Raw genomic sequence first — 22,462 nt, 5'->3', positions numbered from 1 at the left:
CAACGAATTAAACAAAATAGAAATCATATCAAGTATCTTCAAGGATCACAATGGCTTGAAACTAGAAACCAACTTCACAGAAAAACCTCAAAAACATTCAGATACAGGGAGGCTGAATAACAGGTTATTACATAATAAACGGGTCAACAATGAGATCAAGAAAGAAATCAAAACGTATCTGGAAACAATGAAAATGAACACACAACACTTATAGGACACAGCAAAAACAGCCCTAAGAGGGAAGCTCATAGCAGAACAGGCCTACCTAAAGAAGATGGAAAGATTTCAAATAAACAACCTAACCCTATATCTAAAAGAACCAGAGGAACAACAGCAAACAAAGCCCAGAATAAGTAGAAGTAAGGTTATAATCTAGATCACAGCATAATTAAATGACAGGAGTAAAAAACAATTCAAATGATCAATGAATCCAGGAGCTGGTTTTTGAAAGGATAAACAAAATTGACAAACCCTTAACCAGAATCACCCAGAAAAAAGAGAGAGGATCCAAACAAATAAAATCAGAAGTGAAAGGTGAGAAATAACAACTAATAACCACAGAATACAAAGGATTGTAAAAAATTACTACGAACAATGATATGCCAAGAAATTGGAAGGAGAAATGGACAAATTTCTAGAAACTTACACTTTTCCAAAATTGAATCAAGAAGCAGAAAGCCTGAATAGACTGGTAACAACTAGTGAAATTGAAACAGTAGTCAAAAAACTACCAGCACACAAAAACCCTGGACCAGATGGCTTCACAGGTGAATTTTACCAAACATTCAAAGAAGAACTAATACCCATCTTTCTCACACTATTCCAAAGAATTCAGTAAGAGGGAAGACTCTCAAACTCTTTTGACAGAGCCAATATTACCCTAATTCCAAAACCAGGCAAAGACACAACAAAGAAAGAAAATTACAGGCCAATATTTCTGGTGAACACAGATGTTAAAATACTCAACAAAATATTAGCAAACCAGGTGCAGCAATACATTAAAAAGATCATATACCATGATCAAACGGGATTTATTCCAGGGATGCAAGGATGGTACAATATTTGCAAATCACTAAACACAATACATCACATAAACAAAATGAAAGACAAAAATCGCATGATCATATCAATAGATATGGAAAAAGCATTTGTTAAAACCCAGCACCTGTTTATAATAAAAACACTCAGCAAATTGGGAGGTATTCCTTAACATAATAAAGGCTATATATGAAAAACCTACTGCCAATATCATACTCATAGGCAAAAACTAAAAGCATTTCCCTTAAGACTGGGAACAACGCAGGGATATCTGCTTTCACCTCTTATTCAACATAGTACTGAAAGTCCCAGCCACAGCACTCAGACGAGAAAAAGAAATAAAAGGCATCCAAATCTGAAAGGAGGAAGTAAAACTGTCATTATTTACAGATGACATGATAATGTACATAGACAATCCCATAGGTTCCACCAAATAACTACTTGACCTAATAAGTGAATTCAGCAAAGTAGTGGGATACAAGTCAATATTCAGAAATTGATGGCATTTTTGTATACCAACAATGAACTATCAGAAAGAGAAACTAAGAAAAAAAATCCCATTTACTATAGCAACAAAAACAACAAAGAAAAATAAAGTACCTAGGAATAAATTTAACCAAGGAGGTAAAAGACCTGTACTTGGAAAACCATAGACCACGGAAGAAAGAAAATAAGGAAGATACAAATAAATGGAAGCATATAGTGCGTTCATGGATTGGGAGAATTAACATCATTAAAACGTCTATACTACTCAAAGCAATCTATAGATTAAATGCAATTCCTATTAAAATATCAATGGCATATTTCACAGATCTAGAACAAATTTCACAAAAATTTATATGAAACCATGAAAGACCCTGAATAGCCTCAGCGATCTTGAGAAAGAAAAAAGTTGGAGGGATCACAATACCCAATATCAAACTAGACTACAAGGCCACTGTAATCAAAACAGTCTGGTATGGGCATAAGAACAGACACGTAGATCAATGGAACAGAATAGAGAGCCCAGAAATAAACTTGTGTTTCTACGGTCAATTAATGTTTGACAAAGCAGGCATGAGAGTATACAATGGAGTAAAAATACTCTCTTCGATAAATGGTGTTGGGAGAACTGGACTGGTACATGCAAAAAAAAAAAAAAAAATTAAACTAGATCACCAACTTAAACCATACACCAGAATAAGCTCAAAATGGATAAAAGACTTAAATATTAAGTTGTGACACCATAAAAATCTTAGCGGAAAACATAGGCAATAAAATTTCAGGTATACCATATAGCAATATTTTTGCTGATATATGTCCTAGGGTAAGGGATATAAAGGAAATAAACAAATGGGACTATATCAAATTTAAAAGGCAGGGGAAAGTGGTGGCGGGAAAATGGAGACAAATGTATTTGAACAAAAAAATAATAATTAAAAAGTTTCTGCATGGTTAAAGAAACCATCATCAAGAAGAAAAGGGGACCAACTGTATGGGAAAACATATTTGCCAATGATACACCAGACAAGGGTTTAATCTCCAAAATACACAAAGAACTCATACGACTCAACACCAGAGAGACAAACATTTCAATTAAAAAAGGGGTAAAGGACCTAAATAAATACTTCTCCAAGGAGAATATACATATGGCCCACCGACATATGAAAAAATGCTCAACATCACTAGTCATCAGAGAGATGCAAATTAAAACCACAATGAGATATCACCTCATGCCTACCAAAATGGCTATCATTAATAAATCAACAGACAACAAGTGCTGGTGAGGGTGTGGAAAAAAGGAAACCCTAATGCACCATTGGTGGAAATGCAGACTGTGGAAAACAGTATGGAATTTCCTCAAAAATTAAAAATGGAACTACCTTTTCCTTTTGACCCAGTAATTCCACTGCTGGGAATATACCCTAAGAATCCTAAAAAACCAATTCAAAAGAATTTATGCATCCCTATGTTCATAGCAGCGCTATTCACAATAGCCAAGATTTGGAAAGAGTCTAAGTGCCCATCAGTAGATGAGTGGATTAAAAAAATGTGGTACATTTACATAATGGAATACTATGCAGCAGAGAAAAAGGATTTCCTACCTTTTGCAACAGCATGGATAGAACTGTAGACTATTATGCAAAGTGAAATAATCCAGTTGGTGAAAGACAAACACCATATGATCTCACTTGTAAGAGGACTCTAATGAACAAAATAAACTAATGAGCAAAATAGAACAGAGGCATAAAATCATGGAATAGACTAACAGCTATAAGGGGGGAAGAGAGGTGGGGTCTGTTTGAAACAAGGTGAAGGGATTAGTCAAATGACATATATGAAGGGCCTGTGGACATGGACAATGGTGTAGGGATTGACTATGGAACTGGGTGGTGGGCTGGGTGGAGGGGGACGAAGGGGGAATATCAGGACAACTGTAATAGCCTAAACTATAAAGACATTTAAAATAAAATAATAAAAAAATAAAAAAACAAAGAATTATCATGTGGAGCTTTTAAAAAATATGGATCCCTGGGCCCTCGAAGTATCCACAGAGCCAGACCTTCCTAGAGGTGGGCTCTGGGCATGTGTATATTTTTAAAATATTCTAATATCTTAAAGTCCTTCTTTTATTAGGCTGATCAGTAAAAGCCAGTGTTCAAGAAAATCACGTTAGATGTTTAAACATAAGCACAGACAGGGAGGTCTTGATTCACAAGGTGCTTGGCAGCCCTTCTCTGTCGTCGTCTCCTGCTGCCCTGGCTTTGGGCACAGCCCCCTCCCTCTGGGTCCTTCCAGAAGTAGAGGTAGGAGTAATGATTTTGAATCGCAAAAGCCATTCTTGTTAGGGATGTAGGTTTTGTGCAATGTAGAAATAGAGAGGAGGAAAAATATAGCAGAGATGATGTGGTCAAGGGAGAAAGATAAAGAAAAAAAATTGGGGGGGTTTTTGGGCATCCTACATTCTCAGGCATCCAGTACCTCAAAGTCAAGAGGGGAACTTTCAAAATGGAAAACCTGAAATTCTCCTTCTGCCTGGTTCATTTGGAAATGACAATTATCCTAATGTTCTTCTGGGACAGTATTCTCAGACACCTTATAATGTCATTCTCCCCACCATTTCAAGGACCACAGTCTCCCATTCAAAAGAGGTGACACATTTTCAATATGAGGGAGTGAGCACATGGGTTAAAGTCAATAAGGAGATCTGCACATTGAAATCATAATATTTTGTACCTGCTGTGAAGAAAATGATTTTTTATTCAGAGAAAGAGAACCAAGGTGAAGGAAAAAAGCTCCTTCAGCACTAGATTCAATAGCACCAGGTAGATGAGCCAAGAACTTGGGCTCTGGAAGCCAGATCACCTGGGGTCAAATCATAGCTCTGAAACCAAAATTCATTTAATTAGCATTTCCGAGCCTCAGTTTTCTCATCTGTTAACTGGGGAATAATAATATTTAAAAAAAGAGGTCTATTATTATTAATTATTCTGAAAATGCAGTTATTTTAGTGGTTTCTTTTTTTGTAACCAACATTGAACCATTACTGTGACTTGGGTCCTCACTGAGTGCTTTACACTTATCCTCTCTCTGAATATGCACAGAAATCATTGGAGGTGGATACTATTATTAGTCCTATCTAAAGGTGAGGGTTAGGGTAGTTGGCTCAAGGCTACATGGCTGGGAATGGTGGACTAGCCGCCAGGCAGGCAGACTCTGGAGCTGCACCCTGAATGATGATGTGAGTGTGCCCGTCCTCATTCCCAGCCCTGCTGTTTATTGAGGGGGCGTGTGTGCGCGCGCGCGCGCGCAGACTCCTATGGCTGCTGATTTGCCATGAAACACTGAACATCATGTGCTGTCATCTGGCTCCAGGGAAGATGAGCCATAACCTTGCTCTTAGAACACTGCCCTGTGTCGCCCAGTCTCTGTGGTTTAGCTGCCTACTGTATTTTTTAGTTCAGAAATTTCTGGACTGCAATTTCTGCTAAGCTGGGAATGTGCAGTGAAACGCTCTGGGGAATGAATCAACTGTCTGCTCTCAGAGGTGTGCCTCTGGGGAGAGGTGTTGAGCCAAGGAGAAATCTGCTTTTCCTAAGTGAGCTGAAACTTCCCTATCCTCAGGCGGCTTTATTAACAATTTATCCCATGAGTGTTCAGGTACAAGAAAGAAAGTTTGTATAGCAGCCCTGAACATATGATTTTCTTGGCTGTCTCCATAAAATGCGGGGGTAGGGGGAGAGTCTTGAAAGAAAACTTTTCTAACATGGTTGAACATACAAATTTAAAACTATTTTTTTCCAAAATATTTCAAGTGAAGGAACATATCTGAACATGAGGCCACTTCCCTCCCCCTCATGATAAAATGCTATTCTTTTCCCATATTGTGCTGAAACGGTCTTCCCTTGGCTATGACCCAACAGATTTTTAGATGTTGGAATGTGCCAGAGTGATGATCATCACTTATGGAGGGACCCAGGCTCAAACAATCCTTTTCTGGGCAGATGCCTATTTATTCATACAATTCTTTTCCATGGAGTTAGGCTGCACCTTGGCATTCTTAATAGAGGGAGTGGCCTTTAAAATGTTGAACTGACATCTGGAAGGAACAAGCAACAACTAAATGTCACTTTTGGCTGCCCATGTTTGTGTGGCGAGAGAAGCGGGTTGATGACTGCTTAGGGTGACCAAACAGAGGGGGTTTGGAGAAGGTCACTGGGGGCAAAGAGCCAGATGGAATTCTTCTAGAATCTTCTGGGGTCTCATAGCTGGGTTCCATCTTGGGCTCATGACTTGCCCTTGGACCAAGTAGTCTGAAAGAAGAGCCCAGACAAATGGTCTTGCTAAGAACTCCTTGACAAGCAAAAGATGCTCCTGTAGGGCATAGGAAAACAATGAACCTATTAATAGGCTCTTGAACCCCCAAACCAGTCCTTAACTAGAGAAATCAATTATCTGTTACACCAAAGAGTGTCTAGCAGTGGTGTGGGCAGTGTGAGGTTATGGAACCAAAAATTCACTCTGTTGACAGATCCTGAGAACCAGCTATAGATGCAGACCACGACGAGTTCCATCCTCAAAGGTCATCAATGGGTGAACATCAGGACAGAAACAGAGGTCACACTGAGGAGGCATAAAATTTAAGAACTAGTGACTCAGAACTGTAACTCCAGAATACATCCCTCTCCCCCATGTTCCACCACAGAGCTTCATAAGAAAAAGATGTGAACACAAAGGGAGTAAGGATGACCTTCAATCTCCATTTGCCTCTTATCTCTTCTCAACCACATGTGCTAAAGTATGTGAGCTCTTTGGTGAAATTCTACAAAAGAATGCCTTTTTGTCTCCTCTAGAAAAGATAAATGGCTCTGCAATGTATTCTAAGAGGAGTTAAAAACCAGTTAGTTCAAAAGGAATAGCCCTGGCTGGTGTGGCTCAGTGGATTGAGCACCGGCCTGTGAAACACAGGGTTGCCAGTTTGATTCCCAGTTAGGGCACATGCCTGGGTTGTGGGGCCAGGAGCCCTGAGGGAAGCATGCAAGAGGCAACCACACATTGATGTTTCTCTCCCTCTCTTTCTCCTTCCCTTCCCCTCTCTCTAAAAATAAATAGATAAAATCCTTAAATTTTTTTTAAAAAAGGCATGTGGACTAGGGGTAGTGGCTGGATAGAGGAAGAAAATGGGGGAGGGAGGGAGGACAATATGACTTGAAACTGTCAAGGCAAGAGACTTCATAGGTGGCTGGGAAGTGAGGCTGCTCAACCATAAAGAAGAAAGAGAACATTGACTTCTTGGAGTTTTAGCTCATAATATAACTATAGAGAGACTCAGATCAAAATGGTTGAGGAAGACCTGCCTCCTGACCAAGCAAAGCAGGACTGAGCCCACCCACAGCCCAGATCCTGACTACCACCACTTGAGGGCTGAACTTTGCATGTGCTTCTGTGTACCTGCAAAGACAGAAAGATGACTTCCTTTTCAGAAGTCACTGGTGTGCATCAGTCTCGACATCGGGCAGGAGACAGGGCAATGGGTACACACATTGCTTCCAAGTCACAATCTAAATTGATTTTTAATGACTTACCTCCTGGCTTTTCTTAATGTAAGCCAAATAATTTCAGTTATTTAATGACTGTACTTTCGATTGTATTTTAACCATATTTTCCTAAGAATGAACATTATGCAACACTGTCCAAAAGGCATAAGGATTTCCTTCCCTTTCCCCACATCACAGTTAAGTCATCATGTAAAAGTTTTTAAAATTCAGGAAACTTCTGGCTCTTGATCATGTTCTACTGACAATCAGGAGCAAGCTGACTCCATAGACCATGAATAAATCTTGCTCATGACAAGAACTGGTTGTCTTTCTGTCAGGAATGTCCTCCCTTCCCCAATGTTCCCCCTGTACTCCAGCTATTTCTCAAGGCCCAGCTGCACACTCCAGAGCTGAGCAGAGAGCTCTGATCACCCACCGAGACACTGCAGCTTCCACCATCTGTGCCACTCACACTGCATGTACTTTCTGCCTTTTTTGGTAGTGGTTTGTGCCTGTGCCTGACTATAATTTAGGACTGGTAGCTTCTGGCAGCTGCAGACTGTTACTCACTTTCTTTAGCACTTAGCCACCATGGTGCCCTGCTTCTGAGGAGTGCTGACCGTATGTTAACTGAATGGCCAGATACGTGAATAAATACATTGGCCTCTCCCCTAAGTGACAAACAGTTCTGCAATGGAGCTAATACTGTCCTTCCTGTCTCTCAGATTCTCCAGTATCCCAAGAAATATATATATATCTTCCTTCCCTGAAGAAAGTGCATATATTTTGTATATCCAGTTATGACAGAACCAAAGTTTAGGCTATAATAAATTTTCAGCATACATTGCAAGTTTCTAATTTAAAAGAATATGTTTAAAAAAACAGAAGGCTATATGGCATAGTAGGTACTCAATAAATGCCTTGAGTGAATGAATAGATGAGTGCCTGAATGGTGGTAATAGAATATTGGATAAAAATAGGAACAAAAAGAAGAGTAGAAAAAAAGGACAGATACACAGGAAATTTAGAAAAAAAAGTAGAAATAAAGGCAGTGGTAAGGGAAAAGAGACCCAAGTCTAATTAAATTCTAAGTCAGCAATTCTGGCTTTACTACAAACTTGTAAGTAATAATTTCATAGAGCGGCAAGCAGTTGCATGAGAAGAAAAGAGGCTTGGAAGAGGGAGAGCTGGATTCTGACATGTACTCAGTCACTGTGTGACCCTGAGTATCCTTTTTAAAAAGGATATCCTTAATATCCTTTTTCTAGTCCAGCATCCAATAGGATCCCACACTGCATTTGGTTGTCATGGCTCCTTGTCTCTTGTAGTCTTTGATAATTCCTCAGTTTCTCCTTAACCTTTCGTCACTTTGATACTTCTCAGTAGTAAAATGTCCCTCCATTTGAGGTTGTCTGACATTTTTTTCTCTCAAGATTAGAGTTACACTTTTTTGGGGGGAGCAAGAAAGCCAAAATAAATGATGTCATGCCCTTCTCAAAGTGTCATATTAGGAGATGCACATCCATATGTGTTATCTGATCACGTTCACTTTAAGCACTTAAGGTGGTGTTGACTGGGTTTCTCCACTGATCTATTTTTCCTCCAGTAACTAATAAGTATTTTGTGGAGAGGTATTTTTAAACTATGCAAGTATCTTGTTTCTCATCATAATTTTGTACAAAAATTTTAGCATTCATAAGTGCTTATTACTGGGGTATCCTAATGGTGAATTCCTATTTACCGCATTCCTTTTATATTTATTAATTGAAAATCTTTTATAAGAGCTGTACATTATCCTTCCCTCTCATTAATATATTTATTCAATTATTCATATTAGTACAAATTCATGAATATTTATTTTATTCTACAGAATATAGTCCAAAATTGTGATTATTACTTTTGTTGTTTAAGCTTCACTTTATTCTTCTTTGAGTCAGGGACAATGACGACTGCCTTATTAAACTGTCCTAAAGATTAAATAAGATTTAAAAATGTGAAAATATCCAGTCCAGAGGACCTGGTAAATCAACTCTAGCTCCTTTCCTTCTTTTTCTTTACAGAAAGTAAATCCATGGTAATTTGAAGGCAAACCCCTTCTCAATAGGTGAAAAATCTAAATTTATGAATTCTTCTTTAATGTAATGCAGTTTTCTGCCCTAAGGTATATAAACAATAAGAATTTAGCTACCCCAGTGTTTTCTAGTGGAGGTCATTAGGGATCTGCCTGTAGTAACTATATAACATTGAAGATTGATTTTTAATCAGCATGCCCATAAACTGTATGAAAATAGATGCTTGAGAATACTTGAAAACAGACTGTTCTCTTGAGTAGTTTAAGTGTTTTCCCAGAAATCTTGTTTACGTTCTGAAGCTGCTTAGATAAACTATTTTCAGAGATAGTCCAAAGCAAGCCTCAACCCAGTTGTGGTTCAATTCATGTTGTCATTTACTCTGAACTAGTGAAATCACTAATCCATCTTTGATTCTTAGGGTTATAATAGTGAATGGAAGAAATCCAAGTTCTCTTTCTCCAAAAATTAATTTAAAATTAGATTTTAAAAGGTTGGGCAAATCACTTTTAAGTTCAGGTAGAATTTAAAACAACAGTAACAACAACAAAGGACAAGGGCAAAGTCCTAAGTTATGTGAGAATGACTGGATCTGATGCTTAAAATAATTCATGAAGTACAGTAAAATCCACATATGAAATCACACAGTTTACTGGAACTTTCATTTCCCACCCAGTTTTAACAGCAAGGAAAATTGAGAATGTCAGATTTATTTTAAACAACAATGTTGGGGCTGTGTGGTTCACAAGCTCTCACGTGGACTCCCAAAGAGTCTGTCTTACTCAGTGTGGGGTGTGACCAGGAATCTGCATTTTTATCAGGCACCAATATGAGCTTTGATACAGGTGGGAGGCGGAATTCCACAGTGGTTCAAACTTCAGGTTTTTGACAATGCAGGTTTAAATCTTGCTATTGACGACTATCACCCTTGTAACTGAGCAAATGACTTCATTGCCTTGTGCCTCAGTTTCCCCATTGGTAAAGTATAGTTAATGACAGTATCTGTCTACCAGGGTTGTTGTGAGGAGCAAATAAATGGTACACATAAGTGATCAGCACAGCAGTGCTATCTGGAGATCAGCAATTCCTATGGATAATGGATATCCCTTTGAGGAGCATGTCTGGGCACAGAACTAACTGCTTGAGCTGAGCCTCTAACACTTTCTGCATCTACTGTGCCTTACTATGCTCACTGACATTTACATCCATCACCAGGGTCATGATTAGCAGGCTATGAAGACTGTGAGGTGAACTGTTATCATTAGAAAGTGCTTAAGTAACAAAGACTGATTGATCCTCTGTCAAGCAGAGATATGTAGGACCAGAACACGGGAGTAACCTCTTAGCATTAGGGTAGTTTACGAGATGACTAAAATAGTAAACTATTATATTTATGGAGTTAAATCAACCACCAACCAACAAGTACAGAGGCTGAAATTTTGTGTTTTGATATTCAAGGTAAAAGAAATTAAGCCTAAAAGACAGAAAATGTAGAATAGAAAACGCTGGGTGTGGGGATTTACTACAGAGGCAAAGTGTTCTTTAAGCCCAAGAGCACAGCATCCAGGACCTTTCATGGAAACCTGCCTCTCCTCCTCCCTGTCCCTGTCCTTACTCCAGGGCCACAGTGTGTCAGCCATTGGCCCCTTTCCTCCTAGTGAGTCACTAGACCTCTTAACAGCGCCTCCCTCCTAAGTGTTCCCAGACTCCAATTACAGTTGTCTTCTTCGGAACTGGTTCTGGTAAGGTCTCAGAGGACTCAGAAGGGTTTCCTGGGGGATGGGGATCTTGATGGGATGCAGAGGGCAGGAGTGGGGTGATTCATTGTCCCTCAAGCCCGTGTTCTTCCCTGCTTTCCTGACCCAGGTGTTGGTGTTTAGTGTCTGCAGAGGAGGCCTGAGTGGGGAAGAGGTGGGTAAACTAGATGGATCCCACTGCCAAGGATCATGTTGTCCAAACTAAAAATTGATACATCTGGTCTTAAAAGCACCTGTAGGAACCAGGGGGAGAATATTTGAAAATGAGCCCAGGGAGAATATTGGCAAGGGAGACAATAAAAGGTGGGAACTGGTTGTTCAAAGGGAGAAGGTAAGTAGACTCGGTAATGATATGAGGTGGAGATAGGATCACTTAGGGTTTAGGGTTGGTCACAGTGAAGTGGGAGGGAGGATGACAATGTGTTTCCTATCTCACTGCCTGGAAAGAAAGCAGCCATCATGGAAGTGACAAGACAGGTAGATGAGATGTCAGTGATAGACAAACCTAAAAGGAGAAATATGCTTAAAAATCACTAGCAATTCTTAAAAAACATATCAAAGTGGCTTCTTACCTCATTAAATCTCATCACAAGATCTTCAAGAGCATTGTGTTCTCCATTATGGGAGTTAAGAATTGATGCTGAGATGGATGCTTTGAGGCAGGGCAGGGACCTCTGATATTCCGGAGTGCCCAAGTTCTGGGTTAAGAAGCAAAGATAGTCAACTGGCAAGACCTTTCGGTAAATACTCTGCTCCTGCTCCATCAGGATGCTGGCAACTTCCTCAGGAAACTGGATGAGGGGCTGCAGATCAATCAGTTCCTTGCTGATCCCAGCTGAACTTGAAGGGAGGGCACTGGAATTGGCCATAGAGGTACCTGATTGGCGTTCTGAAATAAAGCCACAAAAGTCACGGTCACACCAAGGTTGATATTCCTTACAACAGATATTACTTGAGGGCCATTTAAAATCTTGTAGGTTTCTTTACCAAAGTTTCTGTTTGGTGAATAGTTCCATACTATCTTCCTTGTAATAGAGACCTGATATCTGCCCTGCCTGTTTCTTCCCGCCCTCTCTTCCCCAAGGCCAGAGGTAAGCATAATTTCCCATTTTCAGAAGCAAAACTGATCTAGCACACCATTCCTTAACCAGTTCACTATGACACTTTGCAGAGTAGTAGAGAAGTAAAATGTACCATTTGCTTCCTCATCCTCCAGTGCTAACCATCAGGATGAAAAGAAGTGTGATGAAGGTATGAGCACAGCAATTGAAATGGAAGAGGAAAGAAGGCTGTAGGGGGAGGAGGCATGTACATGTATATGCACATGTGGGAGAACCAGGGACTCTGCACTTGAAGTTTCAAAACTTCATTGCCTACTCTGCAAACACCCCACCCTCAAAACTCTGATTGCACTGAGATCCATTTGGGGATTTTCAGGGATAGAACCACTTATAAAAGTAATAAAGGAACAGGTAATAAGGAGATGTATTTAAATAAATAAAATAAATAAATTTTCTTCCCTGCCCCACAACTGGTAGTAAGAAGATGGCATGGGAGAGAAAGTGGCAAGAGCATTATACAGACATATAAAATGCATCTGTAGACTCAACATCATTCCCAACAAATTCACTTTACTTGGACCATTATCCTTCCAATATGTCTCTTAACTTCCTACCTATGTCATTCACTTAGTCAACACCCATCCATCAATTCATTCAAAAACTAAAAATCTATGATGAGTCCTAGAACAGAATTTCCCAAAGTATGATCAGTTTTGTAGCCAGCTAACTTGGGCAAATGTCATATATTCTTGCCATAAATCCTATCCCTGGAAATACACGAGGCACATAGGTACACCATTAAAGGTTCAAAGGGGTCTGCCAGTAAATAAATCCATTTACATTGCTTAAACCCAGTGTTTCTCCAGAGCCATACTTTATGTAACACCTACTATGCTATTCTGTGTGACTAGTGTTGGTTGGAACTGCTTCAGGAAATGCTGCCCTGAGGGCCAAACTGTTCTTGTTCTCCATCCAGTTCACATCTTTTCCTTCCTGGCAGTCCCTTTCTGGCCAGCCCTCCTTCAGGCTTCTTCTCCTGGTACTGCATATTTGAAAGTAATTAAAAATAAAGGAGGTGCTCAAATTTATATTGCCTACATGGTCTCACTCTTCAACTTTGTGAATAGTTTACAAAGTGACTGGATTTCCTGAAAATTGAGTCATAATGTGGCCCAATGACAGAGGCTGACTACAGTTTCTGAATACAAATAATTTATGTACAAGGAATTAGCCATATATAGGAAGTCTTTCCAGAAGTAACCAACTCTAAGACATGATTTCAAAGTACAGCACTCAGTGAAGTAAATAAAAGTAACTGCCAAGTCTTATGAAACTGCTTATTTAATATGAAAGAGAAGAGATAATATAATAAAATATGTAAGTAATATAAGATGATATATTATAAACTGTAATATATCTTGAGATGTGAATCATATGCTGTTACAATGAATAAAGGGTCTAGTGATTGGTGGGAAATAGATTTAAAGGAGACCTAAATAATTGAATAAAAGAAGAAAAGGAAGCCTGGTCCGGTTAACCCTTATAAATGCAGTGGCCAATGTGTCTTAGTGTAAGCATGACATCATACTCAAAAGAAACACAAATCTTGACATTAGAAAACTTGAAATATAATGTATACCTTTAGTGTAGGGTTCCTTAAAGCAGGATTACTCAGGAATATTTTTTTATCATGTATCACAAATAAACATCCCAGAAATCTTCTTGGGACATAATTTTCTGTCCTCTACATTCCACACTTTACTAGCTGTTTAAAAAAAACAAACTCAGAAAAAAAGATCAAATTTGTGGTTGTGACACTTAAGCGGTGGAAGAAGGGGGAACTGGAGGAAGGTGGTCAAAAGAACAAACTTGCAGTTGTAAGAAAAATAAGTACTAGGGATATAGTGTACAACATGATGATTATAGTTAACACTGGTGTATGATATGTATTAAAGTAGTTTAAAAAGTAAATCCTAAGAGTTCTCATTACAAAGAAAATCAATTTTTTTCCTTTTTCTTTTTTTAATTGTATGTATCTGTATGAGATGATGGATAACTGAACTTACTGTGGTAATCATTTCACAATGTAAGTAAAATCATTATGCTGTATGTCTTAAACTTGTTCAACGATGTATGTTATTTATATCTCAATAAAACTGGAAAAACTTATTTTTCACTTTTTCTCATTCTTGCTCACCTCTCCTTATAACTTCTTCCTTCCCCTTCACATGCCATATTACCCTAGCTCTCAGCCTTAAGATGCCATCACCCTTCCTCTCTATCCAAAGGGCAGCTCTACAATGGGTTAAAGACCCAGCAGCTCAATGACCCTGCATTCTTCCTCACAATTGTTGGGCAAATTTCATAAAGCCCATTGAAAACTTTAGTTCTTTTATTGTGAAAAAATTTAGAAAAGTTCTGGTGAATAAAATTATCCACCTCATTTACTGTTTGCTCTCAGCCCCATGCTCTTTAGTTAATAATTATTCTACAGAAGAAGGGCTATAGCTCTAGACACTTTCATACCCAAAAATATTTACAATGAGACGCAGTATCTTCAAGTTCTAATCCCCTGCTCAAATAAGAGCTTCCTGAACTAAGTGCTTTATATGGATTATTCAGGAAGTAGGCAGTATCATTCATTATGTGAGGCTCACAGAAGTCATATAAGTAGTAGTAAGTTAGGAAGCTGGGATTTGAATCAGGGTCTGTTTGACATAAGAGCTCATGTTTTTGATCATTTAACATATGGCCTATGCAGCAACAATATACCACATTAACATTCTGGTTTTTAGATGCAATTCAAGTGATTTTTAGTTAGTATAAGTCAACTTCTAGTGCTATTTGGAGTCACCTGATAAAATGAACTCTTGAAACTCCAAAGGTAAGCATTTGACCCTAGAGGGTGGACAGTTCCTCTCCTTGGTCAGCCTGAAACCATTACTTCAAACACTACATTACACCACGTTGGAATGGGGCACACAGAAACTTAGAAGTGCCCTCTTCTTTCCTTCTTATTAGTTTGTAAGAATGTCCCTGTGTTTTAAACCAGTATTTGCCAAAGTGTGTTACACTGAATTGATGCAGAACATGTGTCCTTGATTAACAATTTAGAGACATACTCAGCTGACAGTTAAACAAGCTCTCTTTTTCTATATTAACTGCAGAACTTCTCAGAGGCTTTAATAATTCTTACAAGGGGAATATAGTATTATAGCTCTCCTCTAAGTTGTGGTTTGTCTCTGTATCATTCACATGAGGATTACAGTCCTTTCAGACTTTGGTCATTATACTCAGTGATTCCAAATGGGGGTATGTGATCTAAGGTGTTCGTGAGGTTAGCTAGTTTCCAAGGAAGCTTAGTCTGCCATGTTACTAGAATCCTACGTAAAGGCCCAAGGATGAAAGAGGCATATTTAGGAAGTTATAAGTCATTCCCAATGGCTGAAGCATATTTCAGAGAGATGGAGCATCACTGTAGAAAATGAGGAAGACACCTTCATTTTCCAGAAGGCACTAGAACACAGGTGTGGTTCACAAAGAAATAAAGGCAGATGGGGATAGTGGGAGGATCAAAACATATATGTGAAGCAATATCACCCTAGAGTTCTGGGTCTCTGGGTGAATCTAGGTAATCAGCCTACCTTGAGAGTGGGGGGAGGGATTTGGGCCAAGTTTTCCCTTGAAGGATGCTGCTCTGAGAGGCATCCTCTCTTGCCATCCCCACAGAGTCCTCTCATTCCGTGTTTCCTTCCTTTCTGGTCATCAGAACACCCCTGATCTTGTCCATAAGCTCTCATCCCCAGGGGCTGTTTACAAATTGTGCAGCCCTGAAATGTCCAGAAAAGCCTCTCTTCTTAATGATCACTTTTCCTTGATAATTGCTCCCCAATGTCCTTTAGGTACAGTGCCTTTGGGGAAGTCCCTCCCCCCAAATACTGTCCCTTCCCTCAGGGTTAGTGCTTGTTCAGAGGTCCAAGCCCATGGAAGAGGCTCAGGCCTGGGTCATTTATACTCTCTCCCTCCCTCCCCTGTCTTTTGGTCCTTTTTAAAATTAAAAGCATTTGGTTTATCTTGTTGTGCCTCATATGAAAATCTAGATTTTATTAAATAATCTCACATAATTTGCATAATGTTAGGGAGTCATGACAGAAAGGCATTGCTAATCTCCATTTTTATAAAGCTTGAGTTAGATAGCTACGTGACTCGCCCAAGTATCCAGCTGGTGAGTGGTCAGTCATGGAACTGGCAGAAGTTGAGGGAGAACGAGAAAATTCTGGCTCCTAGCCCAGTACTCTGCATTACTCCAAGCCCAGCCTGAGTTATCGTGGGCATGCTCTGTACCCAGGGGCCAGCCTTATTCACTGCCAATTCATGTGAATGGGTTTAAGAAAGGCTAAGCAGAAATCCATTTATTTATTGACTGTGTATTATACGTCAGGTTTTGTTTCAGGAATTTAGTGTCTATTATGTGCCAGGTTTTACATCAGGAATTTAGTGAACAAGAAAAGATCCTTGTTCATATAGAACATTGCAGGAGATGGAACAGGTAAACATTAATATAATGTGAGGGAGGGGGGAGATGGTAGATGTGAGTGGAGAAGGGGCATGTTTTGCAAAGCATATATTAACTAGAATGCTAGTAATTTCCTCAAGTTTTTTCTGCAAAAGTTTTCAAAACTTTACTATCGAGGATGCTCTTTATTGGTCATCCTGATCCTTTTCTAGCATCTCAACAATAGCTACTCACCTAGATTTTGTGCCTCACCACTTGTTAGTCCTTTGCATCAAGTAAGTCATTTAATTGTTACAAAGAACCCTGTAAAGCAAGTGTGTGCATAGCCACAGTGATCCTGGGAAAGAACAAAGTTGGAGGAATCATGCTACCTAATATGAAACTATACTATAAGGCCATAGTAATCAAAAGAGCATGGTACTGGCATAAAAAGAGACACACAGATCAATGGAACATAATAGAGGGCCCAGAAATAAACTCACACCTTTATAGTCAATTAATATTTGACAGAGGAAGCAAGCACATACAATAGGCTAAAGATAGTTTATTCAATAATGGTGTTGGGAAAGTTGGACAGATATGTGCAGAAAAGTGGACTAGACCACCTTCTTATACTACACAAAATAATAAATTCAAAATGGATAAAAGACTTAAATGTTAGACCCAAGACCATAAAAATTGCAGAAGAAAACATAAGCAGCAAAATCTCGGGACTTTGCTCATAACAGTATTTTATTGGATATACTCCCCAGGCAAGGGAAACAAAAGAAAACAAACATATGGGACTATATAAAACTAAAAACTTTTTGCACAGCTAAGGAAAACATCAACAAAACAAAAAGAAAACCCACAGAATGGGAGAACACATTTGTCAATATATCTGATAAGGTGTTGATATCCAAAATTTATTAAGATCTTACAAAACTCAACACCATAAAAACAATCCATCCAATTAAAAACAGAACAAAGGACCTGAATAGACACTTCTCCAAAGATGACATACAGATGGCCAATAGACATATGAAAAGATGCTCAATGTCACTAATCATTAGAGAAATGCAAATTAACACCACTATGAGATACCATCTCACATCTGTCAGAATGGCTATCATCAATAAATCAGCAAACAACAAATGCTAGCAAGGATGTGGAGAAAGGGGAACCCTTTTGCACTGTTGGTGGGAATATAGATTGGCGTAGCCACTGTGGAAAGCAGTATGGAGATACCCTAAAAAATTAAAAATGGATCTGCCCTTTGACCCAGCAATCCTACTTCTGGGAATATATCTGAAGGAACCCAAAACATTAATTTGAAAGAACATAGGCACCCCTATGTTCACTGTAGCATTATTTACAATCACCAAGATATGGAAGCAGTCCAAGTGTCCATCAGTAGATGAGTGGATAAAACAACTGTACAACATTTACACAATGGAATACTACTCAGCCATAAACACGAAGAAAAATTTTTACCTTTTCCGACAGTATGGATGGATCTAGAGAACATTATGCTAAGTAAAATAAGGCAGTCAGAGAAAGGTAAGTACTGTATGATTTCACTCATATGTGGAATCTAATGAACAAACTGAACTAACAGGATGACAGCTAGTTGGGGGGGGGGGGGGGGGGGTGGTTAGGGTGTGGAAGGATTGAGCAAAAAGGAAAAAGGACTCATGGACATGAACAAAAGCGTGGTGATTGCTGGGGGTGGAGGATATAAGAGGACTAAGTGGTAATAAAAATACAATAAATATTAAATAAAAACAATAAAGCAAGTATGATTGTCCCCATTCTACAGATAATGAAACAGAGGTCAGAAATGTTAAACAATTTGCCTAAAGACACTGCGCTACTGAGACAGGGCTGGAACTAAAATTCAGCTCTGACTCTCATAGTCCACCTTCTATTGCCCTCAGTGTTTTGAGGGATCCTCTACATTCCCTTATTTCTTGACAAGGCTGAGTGTCTCTTTCTGAGAGAGGGGAGGTAGGTGAATTAGGCAGGATTATGCCTTATAGAAACTTGACATTAGTGAAAAATAAAGCATAGTACTCCCATTGTATTTTGATGGTAGCTTAGTTTTTATCTATGTATCTATCATCTACCTATTTTTATTTACAAAGGTAAAACCTTTGGGAGAACCTGACACATAGCTCTGCTCCTGAAACATTATCTTTCATTCTCATTCTCTGTGAGTGGCGGTGAAATGAGCACAAGCTTTCATGGGAGGCAAATCAAAACTATAAACAACACACCCTTTGTCCAAGCAATGTCACCTGTAGTGATGTTGAAAATTTTTCATGATAAGTTTAGATGAAAAAAAAAGCAAGTTGAGAACAATGGAAATATGATCTCATTGGAGGAAAAAGAATTTTATAAATTAGGTAATGTTTGTGTATCTTTCCAGTACACACCAAACCGATGAAGTGTTTATATAGTGCACAGTTGTTTTATTTAACTTGTTTAATGTGCATGAGACAGTATTTTTAAAAAAATATATCAAATTGAGCCCTGGCTGATGTGGCTCAGTGGATTGAGCGCTGAACTGTGAAGCAAAGGTTCGCCAGTTCGATTCCCTGTCAGGGCACATGCCTGGGTTGCAGGCCAGGTCCCCAGTAGGGGGCATGTGAGAAGCAACCACACATTGATGTTTCTCTCCCAGTCTGTCTCCCTCCCTTCCCTTCTCTTTAAAAATAAATAACTAAAATCTTTAAAAAATATATTAAACTATATATATATATATATATGATATCTGAAAAATGCATACAGAGAACAAAACCCCAATCTTCTGATGGACACAAACTGGTTCAGTATTTGAGCTGTTCAGGTATTTTCCAATAAATATGGCAATGTTGTTTTTGAAAAGTTATTTCAAATTACAATTAGGGAAGAAAGTAAGAAAAATTTTAATTAATTTTATAGACAGTCCCTTTAATTTCAGTTAAGAATTAGATTCATCAACTGCAATTTAATATTCTGAGTGGTACAATTCCAACTAAATAAAATAAGGGGAGAGGAAAGACATAGATTTCTTTTTTATAAAAGACTCACAGTTGGCTGAAAGACACTAAGTCTCAGGTAGAGCTGAAAAATTGCTTTTCAATAGGAAACTAATGGGTGTAGAGAAAAGTTCATTAATTAGTGATTCTCATTATCTGTTACTGGTTTTCAGAGTAACAAATCAATCTTGCAACAAATGTGTCTGGTCTGTCCTCAATACTATATTAAAAGGATGAGTTCACAAAATCAATGAAGCATATTATTTCTAAGACAGTACTTTAAAAAGAAGGAACAAACAATATGCCTAGACTGAGAATTAAGGCATATTTAGATAAAAGTTACTGGGCTTAGCCTCATAGCAGAAAAAAGTATGACTGAATTCTTATGAATGAAAAATAACTTCTGCATTCTGATTTCCAAAGGAGTACGTACTTGCTGAAAGTATGAAAAACCTAGAAAAGTATAAAGAATAATCCCATACCAGAGATAATCTCTGCCAGTATTTTTGTTGCAGCATTTCATGTAAAAAACAAAATGGGGAAATTTATATGTACTGATATTGAAGTTTTTTTCTATAAATATGTTTTTTTGATAAATACACAAATATTTACAAAATTTAGATCAAAACACATACTTTTCTCTACCTTATTAAGAAAGGCACTCTATAATGCATATTCCCCAAACTCTAAAACTAGTCTTCTAATGTTTGATTTTAATGGTTCTTCAGTAGTCAATATTATGTTTACAGTTCTTACCATTATAAATAACACTGTGATAAAGAGTACTGCAAATATACCATTATATGTACTTACTATGTTACCTAATAACATTGAAAGAGGGAAAAATTCCTCACCCACACTGGGAAATTTTCAGGGAGTAGTCGTTTCTTTCCATAGCAACTGTTTTTATCAGTATTTCTTATTGATTGCCTATTTCTGATTACTTCGGGTAAACAAAATTAACTGAGACAAAATTCATAAGGTAAGCTATAATAATGTATTATGCTGTGTAGAGGAAAATTGTATTACCGACTCAAAGTTAACATGAGGGAAACTTTGGAATGCTGGTGACAATCTAATGTCTTTTGACCAGGCAGCACATTCCCGAAGGATGGCTGGCACAGTAGATGTGGATAGTTCTAGAACCAAGCCCAAGCAGGCCACCTGAAATCCAGAATCCAACTTGGTTGAGTTACTTAAATGTACACTAGTTACACTTAAGGGATTCTGTGTCCCTACTTTATAATTATAACCATCAATAATAATCAGCATGAACAAGCCATAGTACAATATTATTAAATATACTACAATAACCACTATTTACAAAGTACTAAGAATTGCATTAAGGTCCCTCCAGAGTTCTCACAATCACTTTATGCAAATTGCATAACACTCTATGCTATTATTATACCCACTTCAGCAGTAGGGGACAGAGGTTAAAGAACCTGTTCAACATTACACTGAGATTAGCAATGGCACCAATGACATATCACTCTGACACCAAAGTCCAGTGTCCTCCCAGTCACCACACACACTGACTTGAAGTTTTCGTTCCTCTTAGTGTCTATATACAACTGACAAGCAGACATTTTCTTGGTAGTAGGTAAATGAGGCAGGACTTGGACTGAAAACTTGAGCTGGGAGGAGTAGTCGAGTATAGGGGTAGTCGAGATGAATTTCCCACACTTTACAAATCAGGAAACTATGCCTCTGAGAGGTCAAAGGTCTTGCCCAAGGTCACAGAGCTTATTAGTGGAAAGTTGGAATAGAACTTTGGAGTTTTTTTTGGGCCCCCAACTCCCAGTCCAGAGTATTCCCTCTTTACTTTACTGCCTCTCCTACTTGGTGTGGTTAGAAACTCAGGTGCTATAAACTCTTGGGAGGGATGCCTGACCCCTACCCCGCTGAGGGAGGAAAGAGGGAAATGGAGAGTACAATCCAGTGGCTGTGAGAGGCCTTGGGAGTCACACAGAAGTTGGGGTGCAGTCCATCTCAGGCACCAGCTTGCTGCATGGCCTTGGATAAGTTCTCAATAACTATGTCATAGTGATGATGGGGAAATTAAAATGAGAAAATGCACAGAAAATGTTTAGTACATGTTTAACTCTCAGTAGTTAGCCATTTTTTTTAGCCATCATTAATTTATCATTTGAAAGAGGAAGAAGGAATTCTGGGGCCTTTCATCTTAGAAGCCAGATGGGGAGACAGTCATATATCAAACCATTTCAGGCTATGGAAACTTTTGCTTTGTTTTTATAACCTGTAACTTGTACTCTCTGGTGTAGTCCCACCATAATAAAAAAAAGTATTTTTTAAAGATCCCCAGCGATACTTCATTTACTCATGTACAAAGAAATGTCCATAATATCTTGCTATACATTTTAGTAATGAATTTCCTAATTTTAAAAAAAGCTCCCCTTCCCCCTAAAAAGTTTGCTGTTCTTAACTCCACAGCTCATCTCTCTATGAAGAGAACATTCATATTCCCTCTAGCTTGGCATTATCAGCAAACCCTATCAAGATGTCAGAGCAGGCTTAGAATTAAATCCTTCCATGCTAAAATGTTGCTGGGCTACTTATGTCATTCAAAAACAAGTTTCAGTTATAGTTTACATTCTATATTATTCTGTATCAGTTTCAGATGTACAGCAAAGTGGTTAGAAAATCATGTACTTTACAGAGGGGTACACCCCCGCAGCTTTAAGTACCCTTCTGGCCCCATATGTAATTATCACAATATTGACTATATTTCTTACGCTATAATCTACATCTCTGTGACTATTCTGTAACTACCAATTTTTATTGCTTAATCTCTTTACCTTTTTCACCCAGCCCCCTTCCAATCAGACAACTGTAGGTCTCTTCTCTGTATTTCTGAGTCTTTTTCTATTGTTTATTTTGTTCATTAGATTCCACAAGGAAGTGATGTCAAATGGTATTTGTCTTTCTCTGTGTGACTTACTTTACTTAGCATAATACCTTCAGGTCCATCCATGCTGTTGCAA

General features: G+C 38.4%; 1 protein-coding gene across 1 annotated transcript in view; it reads right to left on the bottom strand.

Moving 5' to 3' along the window:
• Window positions 1-22,462, bottom strand: part of PLCE1 (phospholipase C epsilon 1) — a 307,719-nt gene that overhangs the window by 127,062 nt on the left and 158,195 nt on the right. Inside the window, exon 4 of the mRNA XM_054572876.1 lies at window positions 11,454-11,770. Within this exon, the coding sequence (XP_054428851.1) occupies window positions 11,454-11,770 (317 nt within the window). The remainder of the gene's footprint in view (window positions 1-11,453; window positions 11,771-22,462) is intronic.

Source organism: Pteronotus mesoamericanus, unplaced genomic scaffold (assembly GCF_021234165.1).
Source record: "Pteronotus mesoamericanus isolate MK-2021 breed Mesoamerican mustached bat unplaced genomic scaffold, CSHL_Meso_final contig_24, whole genome shotgun sequence".
In the NCBI taxonomy this organism is placed as follows: Eukaryota; Metazoa; Chordata; class Mammalia; order Chiroptera; family Mormoopidae; genus Pteronotus; species Pteronotus mesoamericanus.
This window is presented reverse-complemented; position numbering and strand designations above follow the sequence as displayed.